This window comes from Scleropages formosus, chromosome 6 (assembly GCF_900964775.1).
Source record: "Scleropages formosus chromosome 6, fSclFor1.1, whole genome shotgun sequence".
Lineage (NCBI taxonomy): Eukaryota > Metazoa > Chordata > Actinopteri > Osteoglossiformes > Osteoglossidae > Scleropages > Scleropages formosus.
The window spans coordinates 36,206,932-36,228,515 of record NC_041811.1 but is presented as its reverse complement, the minus strand read 5'-3'; the positions used below and the strand labels follow the sequence as shown (position 1 = coordinate 36,228,515).

Sequence of the window (21,584 nt, the reverse complement as noted above, 5' to 3'; positions counted from 1 at the left end):
TTCAAGGAAGACAAAGTGTATTAAATGACAGAAAGATTTTTATTTCGCTTACTTTTCTTTAAATATAAATTTTCATTGAATTAATACATTTCCTTGTACTTTTTATGCCTTCTTTGCGAACAGGACTGTGCTCATCATTTGAAATGAACACTTATATTACAGTTCATGTGACACAATATGTATTAATAAGGGAAACAACAACTGCGTATTTGATTCAATAAACGTTTATTATTCTCAGCTGCATTTCAGACGTCACTCAAGCACAAGATCACACAGTGTAACACACCAATAATCTAATACAGAACAGGAGCAGAGGACACACTGGATAATACTGAGAAGCTCAAGGTAAAGGGTCTCACATATATAGTGGAGCAAAGCACATTATTAACCTCTATGTTACTAGTTACGAAAACAGTAAGAGTGGAGTAGAGCACAGAGTAAAAACACAGTAATGAGACGCCCATCTACACGGGGCAGTCGGCTCTCTTCATCGTCTCCAGAACTGGAGTCTGGGAGCCCTGAGTGGCCTTGCAGACCACCGTGCCCGCCTTCGTCCACTCGTCCGCAGGGAGGGTCAGCGTGCTGCTCCAGCTGTACTTGCCGTCCTTGTCCAGGAGTCCGCGGCTCGCGTCCCCAGGCTTGGTCCTGCCGTCCACCGTCCACTCCAGCTTCCAGTCGGAGGGGAAGCCCTTGTTGGCCAGACACGTCAGCGTGGCCTTGTTCTTACCGGACACCTCTTGACTGGACGGGGGCAGGACCGTGAGGACGGGGGCAGCGTTGCCTAGGAGACGGCAGAGGTCAGAGGTCAGAGAGAGGGCAGCGAGTGGACGGAACACCTTTAACAGCGGACATCGCATTGTGTCTCATCACCTGTACGTAGCGGAGGAGGAAAAGAGCTGTTAGTTAACTCTCAGAGGAGGAATGGATAGGCAGTTTATGAATGTAGCCCACAGTATGTATGAGGTGTATCAAAATGTGCCATTAATACAAGAGAACAGATCCTTATTCCTTTAGAGGTCATTTTTACCTACGCAGCTCAGTGCTACAAATGTGTAACTTTTCCACCCTTCTGGACATGTTCATACAGCCCTTCCGCACACTGCTTTTCTTCATTTTATAACACACTGATCGAAAGTGTATCAGTGATGGACTGAATTCAGCTCAAAGTCAAGACAACTGGATGCATATTGAATTAAAGACCATGGAAAACTGCGCGTCAGTTATTTATCACATTGTTTGTATTATTCTCATCTTAATTACTGACAGCTGTAAAATAAACATTAACTCGAGCAACAAATAATGAATTTATAAAACAGTGAAAAGAGGAAGAAACATTTTTTTATATGTTTAAATGTAAATCAGAAAATCCGTAGTGAACAAACACAGTAAAAGACGCTTTTTATCGCATATTATCGTTATTGATCGCATTTATTATTATGTATTTATCGTTGTTTTCTGTGTTGCTGTCAATATTTCGAACATCATTTGAAACTGTTGTAACCAAACAAGGTACAGTGTAACGACTTTGAAAAGAGCTGGAAACACTCTGTTGAAACATGATTTTTACAGGTTTAAATGTAAATCAGAAAATCCGTGAACAGAGTTAAGACGCTTATCGCCATATTAATTATCGTTATTTATCGCATTGATTTTTATTTATCGTTGTTATCTATGAGTTGTCAACATTTTGCGACATCAACTGAAGCTCTTTTTACAAACGTTCAGTGTAACGACTTTGAGTGAAACAGCTGAAAACACACAAATCATGAGACACTCAACTGAAGAATATAAATGTACTAAGGGAATAAAACGAGTTACATTCATTACTTTACAGTGTTCAGGATATAATATAGAAAAAGGTTCTTACTTCCAACTTCCAGCCTGGTTCCTCCGCCGAAAGTGACCCACAGTGATTCAGAGCCTATTTGTGCTCGTACAAAAACCTCCACAGTGCCCAGTGTACCGTCAATATACCGTGTTTACCGGCATTTCATGGTAAATACTAATTTAGTCTCATGTCTGGTGTCTTCAAGACAAGAATCACAGCAGTGTGCCCATGACGGATGTGAAAAGGAGCTTTTACAATAAAATGCACCGCACCACCAGATTCCTATGGGGCTCTTTTCTACTGACAATTTGAAGTTTATTTTTGGATTTCTGACAAAATGAAGCAAAAAACACACAAAAAAAAAGGAACATATTGTCCGAATAAGGAAAAGTTTACACAAATAATTGAAACCCCTAAGCAAATTGTTTCTCAGAAAACATCTGGTAGGAGCACATTAGACAATGAATATGAACTATAAATATGACAATGAAACAGAGAACAAAGGAAAAACATAAAAAGTATCTGTGCAGAGCTTTGATGTCGATGGTATTGAGTTAAAAGATGAAATACTTACTGCCAACTTCCAGTTTGGTGCCGCTACCAAAAGTCCACCACAGTGAGTGAAAGTCATTGAGGGGCTGTACAAAAAGTCCTGTGAGACACCAGTGTGTCTCTCACTGCTCACCGTGGATTATTGTCATGATGACACACAGCACCACTGAACACACCTTTACACCACAGATTCCACTATTGCATATTTTAAACAGTTATTTGTAATTTTTCTCTTATTTTCTGCGTTTATTCCATTTTTCATTTCGTGAAACTAAGCTGAATGTTAAACAGCAGCAATAACTTTTGAGTCATCAATATCAGACTATGCAAAAAATCAAGACCCTCTCAAATCAATGGTCTCTAAACTCATATCATGTCCATGTCACCACCCCAAGGGTGAAATCCCTGATGTCCAGCATCAGTCCAACTGCATCAACACACCTGGCCTCAGTTGGCCTCAGTTGACCTCAGTTGACCTTAGCTGACCAGCTCCCAGTGCTATTAAAAGGCTGAAGTCATGTCATTGGTTTGTGGCTTATTGATCAGCATTTTACTACTTTCCTGTGGGTTCCCTCGTCATATGTGTTTACTGAGCTGTTACCCAACTTCTTTTTCACTGTGTTTCTGCTCCAGTCCTTTGTGATTCTGTCCACATCTCGTGTTCCATCTCCGTCCAAATCCAGTCTCAGTGTATTCGTGTCGTACACCTAAAACTATTTAATTTACTGTAAGAAGAGCCCATGTGTCTCTTTCTTCTGTAGTCATTGTGTTACCATTGCACTTAATTTCTCAACACTTGTGTATAGACTCTGCTACTGAGATCATCGCACCTGGGTGCGTCTCCATTTCATTTCTGGATGTTACGGGGCCCAGTTTTGAATTTCTAATTTTGTTAATGACCTCAAGATTTCAGAAGATAAATCAAATTAATTTTCAGTATTGATGGACATTGTATGCAGTTCTACAGTTTTAACTCTCTTCTTCAATCCTCTTATAACTACCTACAATACCTGTAACTGAGAGTACATGGTACTGACTGCGATTCACTGCGATTAAGACATGTTACCAGATGATGGAGCTGTGGCACATTGATAAAAAGTGGGACATGAGAGGAGGGTCTAGGATGTAACTTGTGTCATGCTTGCAGGCAGGAACAAAGGCGACGTACCCAATTGCAGGTGCACCGCTTATTGCAAAGTGTGGGCAGACAAGGGGCAGGTGAAATAACGAAATCAAAGCACAGGCCACAGGTCAACGTGGAGCAACCGTCGTTCAGAGGAAAATCCAAAGTCGTGGTCCAGAAACAAAGCTGTGGGTCGGGATATCAGGGAGACGTAGGCACAGGGTAAGGAGACACGGAAACAAGGACACCGGGGAACTTGCAGGAATGAAAGGAATACAAGAGTAATAACTTTAAATTTACATTTATTCATTTAGCAGACACTTTCCTCCAAAGCGGCGTACATCTCGGCGAAAATACAATTTGTGCATAACATTAGGAGAAAGAGAGACAGAGTTGCAGACATGTGATTCTTAAGGAAACTTAATTTGTTTCTTTCCAGTTTATGTTCTGATGTTCATTGCACAAGTATGTGCACAAAACTCAGCACAGAATAATCCTGATCACCTCCCTACAATTTTTTTTTTAAAGGTACACAAACATTTATGTACAATACAAAACAGGAGTAGTGGTTGTGTAAAGGCTTATCTGGGAATTATCATAAAGTTATGGTGCATGAACATGTACACCACACATGAGCATTAGAAATCATGGGCGAAGTGAGTTCGGAAGAGGTGAGTTTTCAGACCCTTCTTCAATGTGGACAGAGATTCAGCAGTTCTGAGTGATAGGGGGAGGTCATTCCACTCCAACGGAGCCAGAACTGAGAACTTCCATGCTTCATCTTTCATGTGCAGGACCACCAAGCGGGTCAAAGTAGACCAGCGAAGTGGTATGGTTGGGGTGTAGCGGTCGATCAAGTCTTGTAAATAGCTAGGAGCAGTTCCATTGATGCATTTGTAGGCAATAGCCAGGGTCTTGAGTTTGATCCGGGCAGCTATAGGATGCCAGTGCAGAGAAATGAGTAGGGGAGATACATGGGAATGCTTTGGCAAGTCAAACACAACTTGTGCATGTGGAAATGTCTTATGCTCCAGGCGGAAAGGAGAGGAAGAGCTTGGTATCATCAGCATACCAGTGGTATTTGAATCCATGGGAGGCTATGACCGGACTGAGGGAGGAGGTGTAGATGGAAAAGAGGACCCAGTACCGAGCCCTGCGGGACACCATTCAGAGAGGCAGAGGATAAGAATAGGAGCACCGCCAGACCACTTGATAGGATCTGTCAGATAGGTAGGACTCAAATCATCTTTGTGCCGCACCTTGGATCCCAAGCTGACTAAGAGAGGACAGTAGAATCCAGTGGTTGACAGTGTCAAATGCTGCAGACAGATCGAGGAGGATGAGGACCGAGGAGAGGGAGGCAGTTCTAGCAGCTTGGACAGCGTGAGATACCGCCAGAAGGGGGTCTCAGCGGAGTGACCAACTTTGAAACCAGGCTGATAACCATCGAGGAGACGGTTCCTACTGAGGAATTCAGAGCGTTGATCACAGGCCGTCCGCTCTAGAGTTTTAGACAGGAACAGGAGGAGGAGGACTGATCTGCAGTTTTGAACCAAGTTGGGATCCAGGGAGAGGTTCTTTAACAGAGGTGAAATAAGAGCAGTTTTGAAGGCAGCTGGGAAACAGCCAGAAGGGAGCGAGGAGTTGGTGATCTTAGAGATGAAGGTGGAGAGTTGCGGGGAGATGGTCTGTAGGAGTGACGATGGGATCAGATCAAGTGACCAGGTGGTGCCTCTGACTGATATGAGGAGGCTGGAGATTTCAGATTCAGAGAGCGGATTGAATTTAGAGAGCATCACTTCACAGGGTCATGCTGAGAACTTGTCCATAATCGCATTGACTTTGTCTCTGAAAAACAAAGCAAAGTCATCAGCAGCGAGAAAAGATGGAGGAGGGGGCGACGGAGGACATAGGAGGGATGAGAAGCTGGCAAAGAGTCTGTGTGGTTTTTTAGTTGCAAACTGTATTTTGTTGTGGTGGAAGGTAATTTTAGCTCAAGAGACAGCTGAGAAAAAAGTAGCTAAGAGTTATTTGTAGGCATCCAGGTCCAAGCGCACCTTGGATTTTCGTCATCTTCACGCCGGTCCTGTTTGCATGTAATGTATCAGTCAGCCATGGGGTGGCACTGGGGTGTGCTGGTCTGGAAGATAATGGACAGAGAGAGTCAAGGGAGGGAGACAGGGCAGAGAGGAAAGTGTCAGTGGCATCGTCTGTTGATAGATCCGAGAATTGTGCAGCAGAAGGGAGAGCAGACAGCATAGCAGAGGCAAAGCAGGAAGGTGAGAGAGATTTTGAGTTGCGGCGGAAGGTGGCAATGGGTACAGAATGAGGCGAGGACTTAGTGGTGAGGCAGGGTTGGAAGGAAATGAAGAAGTGATCGGAGACATGCAGCAGAGTAACAGAGAGGACAGGACAGCCAGAGTTACGGGAAAATACAAGGTCAAGAGAATTGCCTGCTTTGTGAGTAGCAGGGGATCGGGACAGGGAGAGATCGAAGGACTGTAGGAGCAACAGAAGGCCGCTTGGATGAATGTCTAATAAATGAATGTTTTCAGGATTCATCTATCCTGCGTCTTATGCATCTACTCAAGCGATGAACGTCGGTGCATCAAGTGGAAAGTAACAAACTAGGTTTACTTAAGAATCACATGTCTGCAGCCGTGTCTCTCTTTCTCTTAATGTAATGCACAAATTGTATTTTCGCTGAGATGTACATTGCTTTGGAGAAAAGTGTCTGCTAAATGGAGAGGGGGTGCGGTGGCACGGTGGCACAGTGGCACAGTGGGTTGGACCACAGTCCTGCTCTCCGGTGGGTCTGGGGTTCGAGTCCCGCTTGGGGTGCCTTGCGACGGACTGGCGTCCCGTCCTGGGTGTGTCCCCTCCCCCTCCGGCCTAACGCCCTGTGTTACCGGGTAGGCTCCGGTTCCCCGTGACCCGTATGGGACAAGCGGTTCTGAAAATGTGTGTGTGTGTGTGTGTGTGTGTGTGTGTGTGTGTGTGTGTGTGTGTGTGTGTGTGTGTGTGTGTGTCTGCTAAATGAATAAATGTAAATGTTGTCGACATGCAAGTTGAAGTCACTCAGGAGAATCAACGGAGCATTGTCCCCAAGGAGAGAGCTCAACAATATGTCAAGGTCATCCAAGAAGCAGCCAAGAAGGCCAAGAAAGTGATAAAGAACAATCGTAACGAGAGTGATTGGAGCAGTGATAGAGACAGCATGCCATTGAAAGGAGGACATATTATGCCAGTGGAGAGGGAGAGCAGAATATTCTCACCAAGAAAGATGAGCAGGCCTGTGCCTCCACCTCTGCCTACGAGGGGTGTGAGACAAGGAGTAGTTGGTGGAGAGAGCATCAGGTGTGACTGTGTTGTCTGGGGTGATCCAGGTTTCACTTAATAATTGCCACCCTCAGATGTCACCGTTTTAATAATCGTGATGTATCTAGCGGATATCATTACAGGAATGCTGCGGTAAACCTTTGTCAGTCACCAATATTCACTGCTGTATCTTCAGCTTCAAGTTAAGGCTTTACTTTGCAAAGCAGAAGCCAAACATCATCACTGTCCGGATACGCCACTGACTTCTCTGGGCTCGGTGTCATCTGAGATGGACAGTAGCGCAGTGCAATCGTGTTCTGTGGGCCAACAAGTCAACATTTAAAATAGTATTTGGAAAAAAAAAGCCCTCATGTTCTCTGGGCCAAAGAAGAAAAGGCCATCTCAGCTGTTATCACTGTCAGGTCCAAAATCAGAACCTGTCATGGTATGGGGGGGGGTATCTCAAAGCCCACAGCATGGGTCACTTGTACTTCTGTGAGAGATGAGAGCACAAATAATGCAGAAAGATATGTACACATTTTGGAGCAACATATTGTGGCACGCAGCGCCGTGGGTTTGGATTGGTCGAGGAAGAACGCACAGGCAGCATTCATTTTGAACGGTTTATTGAACAACGGCACAAAGGGAAATAATGCTCTCGGTCCGAGGATCCCGTTTCCTCCAGGACCTGCACCTCTAGCCAGCCTTCCTAGACTGCTTAGCACCTCCAGGCTCTCTCCCCACACACTGGCAAACATGGTCACCCCACCATTTCCCCCAGAAGTGCCCCCAGTAGTTGCACACCCACATTTCACATTTTTCCCACAATGCAACTATTTACAATAACTACATTCCTCGCTCGAACACCAGCAGCATGGGTCGTTACAATCTGCTGCATCCAGACACCATCTTTTCCAGGGACATCCCCGTATTTTACAGCAGGACGACACCAAACCACATTCTGCCTGGATAACAAGTGCGTGGCTGCGTAGGCAGAGAGTGTGGCACTCGACTGACCTGCCTGCAGTCCTGACCTCTGTCTGACTGAGAAAGTGACACGTTATGAAGCACAAAACAAGGCAACTAAGACCCTGTACAATTATACAGCTGAACACCTGTATAATGGATGAATGGGGGAAAACTACACTTGCTAAACTTAACCAACTGGTGTCTTCGGTGCCCAGACACTCAATAAGTGTTATTAACACCCATGGTGATATTAGACAGTGGTAAACACTCAACTGTCCCAACTTTTTTGGAACATGTTGCAGACATCAATTTCAGAATAAATGTACATTTTCAAAAAACAATGCAGCTGATGAGGTAAAACATGAAATGCTTTGTCTTTATACTGTTTTTGTTTGAATACGAGTCAAAGTCAATTTACAGATCACTGCTTTTTGTTTTTATTAGCATTTTTTGGAATTGGGATTGTACAGTGCAAAGAAAACTATACAGGACATAATTTACACTGTAGCACAAGAGACAGTCCTAGAAAAAGTGATGTGAGCCGTAGGAGCACAAAGCAGAGGGACAGCGTGTGCTCAGAATTTAAGCGTTCAAGTAGATTTTTGGAGGGAAATTCACGACTTGGAAGCAGAGGATCCAGTTGTTGTGCAGCGAGTTATTTTTCTTCACAGTGACATGTTGTTCTGCCCGCAGATCTGTTTAGTTCATGTGATTAATTGCTTTGTTGAGCGGAACCTTTATTTCCGTAAGTTATACGCAATTTGTGCACATGCGCTATTTCCATGATGCGCTACTGTCGCGATAGGCATAGTGGAAGCGTCTTGAGTTCTGTGTGCTTTCCTATGCCCGTGGAAGCAATAACTGTAAGTTGTGAAGTTCTTGCAGACATTGGCTAAAATGTTTACGTGCTTTTAAGTTTGACCTTTGTAATGTAAACTGTTTATTCAGCCGTAACTCCACGTTATTGTCTTGTAAAACGCGTGTGTGAGTTCGCGCTGTGTCATGCTAAGTGTGCTATCGGCAAACGATTTAACTAGTTATTATGACGATTGTTGTAATTAGACTAAGTTTCCTTTACTGTTTCTGTTTATTATAGTTTCACTCGCATTTTCACATTTGGAGACAATAAAGGAGCAAGACGCTCATAATCCTGGCTCGTGAGAATCGAGTTTGGCTTGCTGTTAAACTGCGTTAACGTACTGGGTGTGCACAACACGCAGGGAGAACAGTACAGTGAAAAGTTATACCAGCGGTGGGTGCAAGGAAAAAATACAGGAACGCAAGCATGCAGCGTCCATCTTCACCCAACTCTTCAGTCCATGCAGCATCAAGAGCGAGCTCTAAGCGCTCATCTTCTTCCGAGTCATCTATCATGGAGGCTGCTGCCAAGGCTAGAGCCTCAGCTGAAGCAGCACTTACCAAGGTGGCTTATGCTAAAAGACAGCTAGAAATAAAAAAGCAGAGAGCTAGGCTAGATCTAGAATTAGAAGCATTGGAGATTGAAAAGGAAGCGGAAGCTGCGCGAGTAAACGCTGAAATCTTAGAAGCAGCCGCAGCTATGGGAAATGATGACATGCAAAGTGTGAGGAGCGCTGTCTCGCCACAAGTGATTCAGCAGCGCACGGAAGAATATGTGCGGCACCGGTCACAGGTCAGTACTCAGACTCCTGCTTTATCGCATCACGATGAAATCCGGCACGCTGCGAACAATGATACTCAGCAAACAACACCTGTAGCTGCAGAGGAGAAGCCTCCGCTCAATCTCTTCAGACCCTCAGCAGATCAGCACGCATGTGCAACTGAACGCATACTTACTTCACGACCATCGGATTACCCACGCAGAGAACATGGTCAGCATCCTTCTCATGCTAACACTTCAACCATGTTAGACTTTGCCAAGTTCCTAGCACGCAGAGAATTAGTGACCACTGGTCTCTCCAAATTCGATGACACGCCAGAGAACTTCAGAGCATGGCAGTCCTCATTCCTCAACGCGACACAGGGCTTGGGGCTCACATATAGCGAAGAGTTGGACCTTCTCGTGAAATGGCTGGGTAAAGAGTCATCTGAGCATGTGAGAAGGATCCGTGCCGTTTATGTTACTGACCCCAGAGCTGCCCTCCATTTGTCCTGGGAAAGACTTCGGGAATGCTATGCTACACCAGAAATAGTGGAAAATGCCCTATTTAAAAGATTGGATAGTTCCCCCCGTCTGTCGGCTAAGGACAACACAAAACTGAGAGAGCTCAGCGATCTTCTCATGGAGCTGCTCGCAGCTAAAAATGATGGCTATCTTCCTGGCCTGGCCTACCTCGATACTCCTCGTGGGATAAAGCCCATAGTGGAAAAGTTGCCTCCAGCCCTGCAAGACAAATGGCTCTTCACCGGCTCACTATACAAGGAACAGCACAGAGTAACTTTTCCTCCCTTTTCATTTTTTGTTGACTTTGTCTATGACCAGGCTAAGGCCAGAAATGACCCAAGTTTCATCTTGTCTGGCAGCGGTCAGTCTTATAACAAAGGTGAGAGAACTCAGTCAAAGCACAGCGGATTCAAGACTGCTATATCTGTGCAAAAGACAGACGTGTCTGCCACAGTTGACGCAGACTCCACAAGCACTACAGAGGCTGAGAGAGGAGACAATGATCTAGCCCGATACTGCCCTGTGCACAAGAAAACTCATCCTTTGGAAAAATGTAGGTTATTCAGAATGAAAACATTGCAGGAACGGAAAAGCATCCTAAAGGAACACAAACGCTGTTTTAAGTGCTGCTCTCCAAGGCACCAGGCCAAGGATTGTCAAGCGACGTTGAAATGCGGCGAGTGTGAGAGCGAAAGACACTGCTCTGCAATGCACCCTCTCACCTCCCAACCTCCTGCTTCACTGACCACTCTAGAACCAGACGCAGAAGCACGAGGCAGTCCTCCACTTGAGGTGACATCACGATGCACCAAGGTCTACGGAAAGGGCAGCCTCACGCGGTCCTGCTCAAAGGTGTGCCTGGTGCATGTCTTCCCCCGGGGTCAACCGGAGCACTCCATCAAAATGTATGTCATCATTGACGATCAGAGTAACCGCTCGCTGGCCCGCTCTGAATTTTTCCACCTGTTCCGGGTTGAGAGCAACCTGTCACCATACCTGATGAAGACATGCGCAGGCACCACGGAGATGACTGGAAGAAAGGCGGTAGGCTTTCAAATTGAAGCAGTGAATGGAGGTGTGTGCATGGACCTTCCACCACTCATTGAGTGCAATGAGATAATGACCAATAGATCTGAGATTCCAACTCCAGAGGTCGCTCTCGCACACGCTCACCTAAGGCACATTGCTCCCCACATTCCCAAGCTAGATCCTGACGCGCAGATGATGATCCTGCTAGGGAGAGACATGATACGTGTGCACAAGGTGCGAGAGCAACTCAATGGACCACATAATGCACCCTTTGCTCAGCGTCTAGACTTAGGCTGGGTAATTGTAGGTGACGTGTGTATTGACAATGCTCATAAACCAACTCTGAGTGTCTTCAGAACCCACATCCTACAGAACGGACGCCCGTCTCTCCTCACTCCTTGTCATAACAGCATCAGGGTAAAGGAAAAACCGTGCTACGGCGGGGAGCGCAGGTATGGTCTCTCTACATCCACGTCAAACCCTATGCAACCTGAAGACAAGCTCGGGCTTATGGTCTTTCAGCGTACAGACAATGACAACAAATGTGCCATGTCCTTCGAGGATGAGATCTTTCTAAAGATTATGGAGAAAGAAGTCCATCAGGATGAAAAGAACAATTGGGTAGCTCCCTTACCGTTCAAGTCACCTCGTCCCCCACTCCCGAACAACAGAGAGCAAGCACTGTCCCGCCTTAGGTCTTTAAGACGCACTCTGAGCAAAAACGCGGAGATGAAGCAACAGTTTTCCTCCTTCATGGAAAAGCTCTTCGAGAACAAACATGCAGAGAAGGCACCGCCCATCCATGAGAAGCAAGAATGTTGGTACCTGCCCATTTTTGGGGTGTACCATCCGCAGAAGCCAGGGCAGATACGAGTCGTGTTTGACTCAAGCGCCCAACAACACGGTGTCTCCCTCAACTCAGTGCTGCTTACAGGCCCCGATCTGAACAATACTCTCCTGGGTGTGCTGTTACGGTTTAGGAAGGATCTCATCGCAGTCACTGCTGATATCCAACAGATGTTTTATGGATTCCTGGTAAAGCACGACCACAGAGACTACCTGAGATTCCTGTGGCATAAAGACAATGACCTATCCAAAGAGATAGAAGAATATCGCATGCGAGTGCATGTCTTTGGCAATAGCCCATCCCCGGCGGTTGCTATCTACGGTCTGCGGCGAGCTGCTCAGAAAGGAGAACCAAAGTATGGAGCTGACACAAGGCACTTTGTTGAAAGACACTTCTATGTGGATGATGGGCTCATATCCCTTCCTGCAGAGTCTACAGCTATAGACCTACTGAAGCGTACTTGTGCATCACTTGCAGAGTCTAACCTGAAGCTGCACAAAATCGCATCAAACAGCATCACTGTGATGAAAGCCTTCAAACCAGAAGAACTGGCCTCAGGCATCCAAGACCTGGGTCTAGATGATGAGACTCTGCCGGCCCAAAGGAGCCTAGGCCTATGCTGGGACATCAGCACAGATATGTTCACCTTTAAAGTAGCTGTCACTGACAAGCCTTACACCCGTCGTGGGGTGCTATCAGTCGTCAACAGCATCTTTGACCCCTTGGGTCTGGCAGCACCAGTGACGATCAGAGGCAGATTGCTGTTGCGGGAGCTGTCCAGTGGAGTTCAGGATTGGGATGCTCCTCTGCCAGATGAAAAGATGAGCAAATGGGAAGTATGGAAATCGTCACTCGAGGAGCTAAGCAGCCTCCACGTGCCTCGCTGCTATATACCCAAGTCACTCTCAAGACCTATGTACACGGAACTGTGTCTTTTTTCCGATGCCTCAAACTGGGCCATAGGGGCAGTAGCTTATCTAAGAGCTGTCACTGAAGATGGCCGTTGTGAAGTTGGATTTGTCCTGGGAAAGGCAAAACTATCACCGCAGCCGGAGCCCACAATCCCACGCCTTGAGCTTTGTGGAGCCGTCCTAGCGGTCGAGATAGCGGAGCTGATCTTAGACGAACTGGACCACAAGCCGGACGCTGTACAATTCTACTGCGACAGCAGGGTGGTCCTCGGATACATCTGTAATGACTCAAAGCGATTCTTTGTCTACGTACACAATCGCGTGAATCGCATACGCCAGACAACGTCCCCTGAGCAGTGGCATTACGTCCCTTCAGAAGAGAACCCAGCCGACTTAGCCACCAGATCTGTGGCTGCATCACAGCTCATGAACACAATGTGGTTCAAGGGACCTGACTTCCTCTATAAGCCTCCAAAGCCAGAGAAGCACGAGCACTTTGAACTGATAGACCCTGAAATGGACGTGGACGTCAGACCGCAAGTAACGGCTCTCGCTACCCACATTGAAGCTAAGCGACTTGGCTCTGAAAGATTCCAGCATTTTTCCACATGGAACTCCTTGTTGAGAGCTGTTTCCCTCTTGATACATCAGGCACGTTCCCACAAGTCAGGCTCCGCCGACACATCGCAGCACATGTGTAAAGGATGGCATCAATGTAGCAGGCCTCGCACTCCTGGAGAACTCGAAGCAGCCAGGAGGCTCATACTAGAGTCTGTTCAAAGAGACACATATCCGAACGAATATGCTGCTCTTCAAGCAAACACAGAAGTCCCTAATTCAAGTCCAATCCTGACCCTTGACCCCTACATCAGTGATGGCCTCCTGAGGGTCGGAGGGCGTCTCAGACATGCTTCCCTTGAATCAGAGGTAAAAAACCCAATCATCCTCTCAAAGAATAGCCATGTTACCAAGCTGCTTGTGAAACACCATCACATGGAAGTGAAACACCAGGGGCGTCAGTTCACAGAAGGGGCCATCAGAGCGGCTGGACTGTGGATTGTTGCTGGCAAGAGGCTGGTGAGTTCTATCCTTCATCGCTGTGAAATATGCCGAAAGCTCAGGGGGAAGGTAGAAGTGCAAAAGATGGCTGACCTCCCTCCGGAGCGGCTCAACACATCTCCACCCTTCACGTACGTGGGGCTGGACATATTTGGACCATGGTCGGTGGTCACTCGACGCACTCGTGGAGGTGCAGCGCAAAGCAAAAGGTGGGCCATTCTGTTCACATGTATGAGTACCAGGGGAGTACACATTGAAGTTATAGAGTCTATGGATGCCACCAGCTGTATCAATGCATTGCGGAGATTCTTTGCAGTTAGAGGCCCCGCAAAGCAGCTTAGGTCAGACAGGGGGACTAACTTCGTCGCTGCCAGCGCGGAACTGGGCATGAGGTGTCTTGATGAGAGGCAGACCAGCATCCTGAAGTATCTCCACAGCAACGGCTGCACATGGAAGTTCAATCCCCCGCACGCCTCCCACATGGGGGGAGTGTGGGAGCGTATGATTGGGGTGACACGCAGAATATTAGACTCTATGCTTTTACAAAACAAACGCACTCACCTGACACATGAGGTTCTGTGTACCCTGATGGCAGAGACCTCAGCAATAATCAACGCAAGGCCGCTGGTCCCCATCTCATCGGATCCCTCCTCACCAGTTCTGCTATCCCCTGCCATGCTCCTAACTCAAAAGCCAGGCCTACATGCTCCACCAGGAATCTTCACTGGAAAAGATCTCCTGAAAGGCCAGTGGAGGCAAGTGCAAGCGCTTGCGAACGAATTCTGGGGCCGTTGGAGAAACGAATACCTAAGTACGCTCCATTCAAGACGCAAGTGGCACAGAACGCATCGGAACCTGCGACCTGGGGACATTGTGCTGTTACACCAAAGTCAAGCGCCTAGGAATGAGTGGCCAATGGCTCTGGTCACGTCAACCTCTCCAAGCAGCGATGGAAAGGTCCGCACAGTTGAAGTACGGACGTCATCTCAGGGCACCTCGAAGACTTACCTGCGGCCCATCTCCGACGTCGTCCTCCTGCTGGAAAATGACTGGGAAGAACGGGATTGAAAAGGACAGGGAGAAAACAGCTTAAATTTAGTGGCATTAGTCATGCCAGACGGGGAGTGTTCTGCCCGCAGATCTGTTTAGTTCATGTGATTAATTGCTTTGTTGAGCGGAACCTTTATTTCCGTAAGTTATACGCAATTTGTGCACATGCGCTATTTCCATGATGCGCTACTGTCGCGATAGGCATAGTGGAAGCGTCTTGAGTTCTGTGTGCTTTCCTATGCCCGTGGAAGCAATAACTGTAAGTTGTGAAGTTCTTGCAGACATTGGCTAAAATGTTTACGTGCTTTTAAGTTTGACCTTTGTAATGTAAACTCTGTTTATTCAGCCGTAACTCCACGTTACTGTCTTGTAAAACGCGTGTGTGAGTTCGCGCTGTGTCATGCTAAGTGTGCTATCGGCAAACGATTTAACTAGTTATTATGACGATTGTTGTAATTAGACTAAGTTTCCTTTACTGTTTCTGTTTATTATAGTTTCACTCGCATTTTCACATTTGGAGACAATAAAGGAGCAAGACGCTCATAATCCTGGCTCGTGAGAATCGAGTTTGGCTTGCTGTTAAACTGCGTTAACGTACTGGGTGTGCACAACACGCAGGGAGAACAGTACACATGTGCCTTTGAGGCTTTGTGCAAAGTGCCATGTGTCACGTTCGAGTGACTTGTGCAGTCTTTTCTTTTGTATATATAGTGTGTTTGGTTCTTCTCTGCTCATCCTTTACAGTGTATAGGGAGTAATGCTTCATGAGACATTTTATTATGAGACATTTAAAACAATTTATGGTGACTGGTAAATAAGAATTTTTTAGAAAACTGTCCTTCCTGTAATGGGGGTGTGGTGGTGCAACGGGTTTGCCCAGGTCACACTCTCTGGTGGGTGTGGGGTTAGAGTCCTGCTTGGGGTGCATTGCGACAGTCTGGCGTCCCATCCTGGGTGTGTCCCCTCCCCCTTCAGCCTTTTCGCCCTGTGTTGCCACTTTAGGTTCTGGTTCACTGCAACTCCCACACTGGACAAGCGGTTTCAGCCAGTGTGTGTGTGTGTGTGTGTGTGTGTGTGTGTGTGTGTGTGTGTGTGGTTCTCTCACATTGCTGCTGCAAATTCTACACTTACATCACAGTATTGAACACACACACATTGGCTAAAACTGCTTGCCCCAAGAAGGGCCACAACAAACTGGAGCCTAACCCAGCAACACAGGGCACAAGGCTAGAGAGGAAGAGGACACACCCAGGACGGAATGTGAGGCCATCACAATGCACCCCAAGCAGGACTCAAATCCAAGACCCAGCCAAACCAGCTGCACCACCACAACCCCCTGTCTGCACTGAATATTTCACGTTACTCCATCTGTTTTCCGGATACAAAGGCCACGTCACTGAGAATCAGACTGCTGTTGTGAAAATTGTAGCAGGAAGTACAGCAAGTCTGAGCTGTGAAACCAGCCGTCCTTCACTGAACTGTAGTGACTGTAGAGCATAGAACCAACAACGTGAGTGAGTGAGTTAGTGAGCTTTACACCATGTCATTCTCAGGGCAAAAACAGTCCTTTAAATTCAACTGTAATTTACATGAGCAGTTACTGAGGATGGATGGATGGATGGATGGATGGATGGATGGATGGATGGATGATTTTCTGTTCAACTTTCCCCACAGTGGGAGTGATGGGCTTTTTTTTGTAAAGCAGCAGGAGGGACTGCAGCAGAAAGAAGTGCTGGAGTCACACAAAAGGGTAATCTGGTATAACTCTGGGGGGTATATGGAAAATGTCCAACAGGGGGCCTAGTAGTGACTTATTGGAGCTACTGGAGGGATATGAACCAGCATGAAGATTGACTGAAGGCCTCAATGCCATTTGAAAAAGGTACGAAAAGAAACAGAAATATGTCCAGCTGGCCAGTTCTTTCAAAAGAGGAGCAACTAGATGAACTTAGAATATAGAACACATACACACATTTTCAGAACCGCTTGTCCCTTACAGGGTCACGGGGAACCAGAGCCTACCCGGCAACACAGGGCATAAGGCCGGAGGGGGAGGGGACACACCCAGGACGGGACGCCAGTCCGTCACAAGGCACCCCAAGCGGGACTCAAACCCCAGACCCACCGGAGAGCAGGACTGTGGTCCAACCCACTGCACCACTGCACCCCCCGAATATAGAACATTTTTGGCTTTAATGTTTTAATTGATTATAATATTGCACTGGGTCACATTGACACAGAAACAGCAAAAGCACAATAAGAAATTGCAAATTCATTCACATACATTAACAGTTAAAACCATTCAGAAAAACTGGAGAAATACACTGATCATATAACTATGAGTACCGTGGTACTTTACTGGACTGTAAGGTCGTGCTCATCACTGCATGGCTGACAGTGTGTGTTACATGTATTTGCATAGAGAAGCACTTTGCATGGGCAGCACATGCTTCATTGCTCTGGGACTGTTTATAGTCCTCAGAGTTGGACACTTCATCACTGACAGCTGTCCTTCATGGGAGTAAAACTCAAAACAACGATGATGAGTTCTATCAGTGTCTTCATTTCTGCACTTACACTTCTGCTCTTCATCCAAGGTAAGTTTTAAAGCAATATTATCAAGATATGTGTGCAACTATTTTCTTTGTGTGCATTAAACAAATCACATTTATTACATTATATTAAATAACAAAATTATTTAGTCTGAGGTTCATTATGAAAGTTTATTTTTCCTTTCAGAATCCAAAGGACAAATTACTGTGACTCAGAGTCCTGCAGTGAAAGCTGTTCAACCAGGACAGACAGTCAGTATGAGCTGTAAAACCAGTACTGCTGTGTACAGCAACTATGCATTAAACTGGTACCTACAGAAACCTGGAGAAGCTCCTAAACTCCTCATCTACTATGCTACTAACCGTTGGTCTGGGACTCCAGATCGATTCAGTGGCAGTGGATCTGGGTCTGACTTCACTTTGACCATCAGTGGAGTCCAGGCTGAAGATGCAGGACATTATTACTGTCAGAGTTACCATAGTGGCAATGTGTTCACACAGTGTTACAGAGCCGTACAAAAACCTCCTCAGTCACACTGTACAGTTACTGCACTGCTGCACCTGGGACCCCCTGCAGCTGCTGAGGAGGAAGGTGGTTTAAAACATTTCATGGTTATTGTCCTTCATATTACTATTTTTATGAAACCTCTGTACTGGGTTACTTTCATTTTACCCTGAATTCAACAATAGATCTGTGAGTCTTACAATTATCACATGACAGTTTGTGTAGAAAAATGTATATGGACTGAAGTAATATTCAAAACCAACATACATTTCAGGATCAACTGTAACATTTTTCAAACACCAGAATCCTGTATTAGCACAACTGGTTGTTGAGAATGAAATGATTTTTTCTTTTAATTATAAAATAGCCCTCAGAATAATTACTTTTATTAAAAAGTATGTAGGTGATATAATGTGAACCCCTCACAGCAGGCATTTACTCAATGAGATGATTTCACAGAACACATGTGAGGAATAGATAAAAATCAACATGAGAGCCTCCTCAATGTCCTGCTTTCTCCCAAGGAGCTCAAAATTCTCCAAAACCCAGAAAATATCACCTATAATGATAAGCACGGATGAATTTGTACAAAAATGCATCGCAAGCTCTCAATCTAGACCCTGCTTTTATGAAGCTCTCCAGTTGAATTAATTCAATGAAATGTGATCAGATTTGTGAGAGGAAAAGAACAGCTTCAATTTAAAATTATTGTGTACAGAGTCAACACAGAAACAAAGTGTCACGTTTGCTGTGTTCCGGGAAACAACGGACTGAGGCACAAATTGCGTTTTCCTTTTATTTGGAAAAACAGGCTGTAGCACACCGAGGAGGCCTGGGGAGGGGACGTAGACGGAGACGGGGGCAGAGCAGCCATAGCTGGGGCTCATCAGTGATTTCACTCCCTATTTCTTCCCTGGTGCCCAGCAGCAGGCAGAAGAGATTGAGGAAGAGAACGAGACAGAGGCAGAGACAGACCCGAACCCGATCCATGAGACGACGCCCGCGTCCCGACCGACCCGACTCTCCCAGCCCCCATGACCAGCACGAAGCCTCTCCCTGTTCCCTCTTTCCCGTCTCCTTCCTTCTCCCCTGTCTAACTAGGGCAAATAAAAGCCCACTGCTGCAACGGCATCTCCTGTTTCATCTTACACAGGGCTTAGTGAAAAGGGAAGGTCGAGAGATGTGGAAGGGTCGAGCGATCAGCAAGCGTTGCTTAGAGGGAGAAACAAAGACAGGCAGTAAGTCGTAGGGAGTGACAGGGACCACTGGCCAGTTGTATGCAACGATTGCTCAAAATAAGGTTCCGCATTCACCTCTCCTCGACCCTCCTCTTTATCCTCACGCCCATCAAGGAACAGCAGGTGTCGCCGATGTGCTGGCTGACGAGGACGTGACACAAACACTCTGGTGCATTTTTTTCATTCAGCTCATAATTGAGATTTCATTTGGCAGAAAAACAAGCTCTAGAAGTTTTTCCTCTGGACATTTAAGGATCTTTGTAGACTGATAATCTATCCATGATACTGTCCATTTCTCTCATCTGATCTACTTCGCAAGCTGTGACAGCAGATAAAAATAAGAATGTGATACATTTTTCATTTGTTACTCCAAAGTGATTTGCAGTATTGAGATACTTAGAGTAATTTTATCAGTTTATGCAGCTGGGTAATTTGTAAAGTACTAAGCGGGAGGTGGGATTCAAACCTGCGTCTTTAGGTTATCATCAAAGTTCACTGCCAACTGTATCTGGTGTCCCAAAGTCAGACGTTACCCATTTACAGTACTTTCCCAAAAATTAGAGTCCGTTTCCTAAAGCCGTTGTGTGGAGAGTGTTTGGAGTGTAAAGTTTGTGCACATTTCCTAGACAGTCACTGCCTTTTATGAGCCACTGCAAGTGTGACTGCTAAGCACTGCTGTGCAAAGCGGCGGGGATGAGAATCAGCACCTCCAAATCCGAGACCATGGTTCTCAGTCGGAAAAAGGTGGATTGCCCCCTCCGGGTTAGGGGGGAGCTCCTCCTTCAAGTGGAGGAGTTTAAGTATCTCGGGGTCTTGTTCACGAGTGAGGGAAAAATGGAGCGGCAGGTCGACGGACGGATCGGTGCGGCGTCCGGAGTAATGCGGTCATTGTACTGGTCTGTTGTGGTGAAGAGGGAGCTGAGTCGTAAGGCGAAGCTCTCAATTTACCGGTCGATCTACGTTCCTACCCTCACCTATGGTCATGAACTCTGGATCATGACTGAAAGAATGAGATCGCGGATACAAGCGGCAGAAATGAGTTTCCTCCGCAGAGTGTCTGGGCGCACCCTTAGGGATAGAGTGAGGAGCTCAGTCACCCGGGAGGAGCTCGGAGTAGAGCCGCTGCTCCTCCGCATCGAGAGGAGCCAGTTGAGGTGGCTCGGGCATCTGTTCCGGATGCCTCCTGGACGCCTCCCTGGGGAGGTGTTCCGGGCTTGTCCCACTGGGAGGAGGCCTCGGGGCAGACCCAGGACACGTTGGAGAGACTATGTCTCCCGGCTGGCCTGGGAACGCCTTCGGGTTTCCCCAGAGGAACTGGATGAGGTGTGCGGGGAGAGGGAAGTCTGGAGGAGTCTGCTCGGACTGCTGCCCCCGCGACCCGGCCCCGGATAAAAGCGGAGGAAGATGGATGGATGGTATATCAGACTATGCAACAAAACAAGACCCTCTCAAATCAATGGTCTCTAAACTCATATCATGTCCATCTCACCACCCCAAGGGCGAAATCCCTGATGTCCAGCATCAGTCCAACTGCATCAACACACCTGGCCTCAGCTGGCCTCAGTTGACCTTAGCTGACCTTAGTTGACCAGCTGAACAGCTCGCAGTCCTATAAAAAGGCTGAAGTCATGTCACTGGTTTGTGGCTTATTGATCAGCATTTTACTACTTTCCTGTAGCTTCCCTCGTGATATGTGTTTACCGAGCTGTTCCCCAACTTCTTTTCCACTGTGTTTCTGCTCCAGTCCTTTGTGATTCTCTCCACATCTCATCTTCCATCTCCGTCCAAATCCAGTCTCAGTGTATTCGTGTCGTACACCTTAAACTATTTAATTTCCTCTAAGAAGAGCCCGTGTGTCTCTTTCATCTGTGTTCATTGTGTTACTATTGCACTTAATTTCTCAACACTTGTGTATAGACTCTGCTACTGAGATCATCGCACCTGGGTGCGTCTCCATTTCATTTCTGGATGTTACGGGGCCCAGTTTTGAATTTCTAATTTTGTTAATGACCTCAAGATTTCAGAAGATAAATCAAATTAATTTTCAGTTTTGATGGACATTGTATGCAGTTATACAGTTTTAACTCTTTTCTTCAATCCACTTATAACTACCTACAATATCTGTAACTGAGAGTACATGGTACTGACTGCGATTCACTGCGATTAAGACATGTTACCAGATGATGGAGCTGTGGCACATTGATAAAAAGTGGGACATGAGAGGAGGGTCTAGGATGTAACTTGTGTCATGCTTGCAGGCAGGAACAAAGGCGACGTACCCAATTGCAGGTGCACCGCTTATTGCAAAGCGTGGGCAGACAAAGGGCAGGTGAAATAATGAAATCAAAGGACAGGCACCAGGTCAACGTGGAGCAACCGTCGTTCGGAGGAAAATTCAAAGTCGTGGTCCAGAAACAAAGCTGTGGGTCGGGATATCAGGGAGATGTAGGCACAGGGTAA

The 21,584-nt window shown here is 46.4% G+C and overlaps 1 gene segment (V, D, J or C); it reads right to left on the bottom strand.

Moving 5' to 3' along the window:
- Window positions 1–208: 208 nt before the first annotated feature.
- LOC114910722 (Ig lambda chain C region-like) lies at window positions 209–2,433 on the bottom strand (the record flags this gene model as incomplete). The annotated part of the segment is given in 2 exon segments: window positions 209–781; window positions 2,403–2,433. Coding segments are annotated over 2 exon segments (348 nt in total), but the record flags the coding sequence as incomplete, so codon positions are not given.
- Between the last annotated feature and the right edge of the window lie 19,151 nt (window positions 2,434–21,584).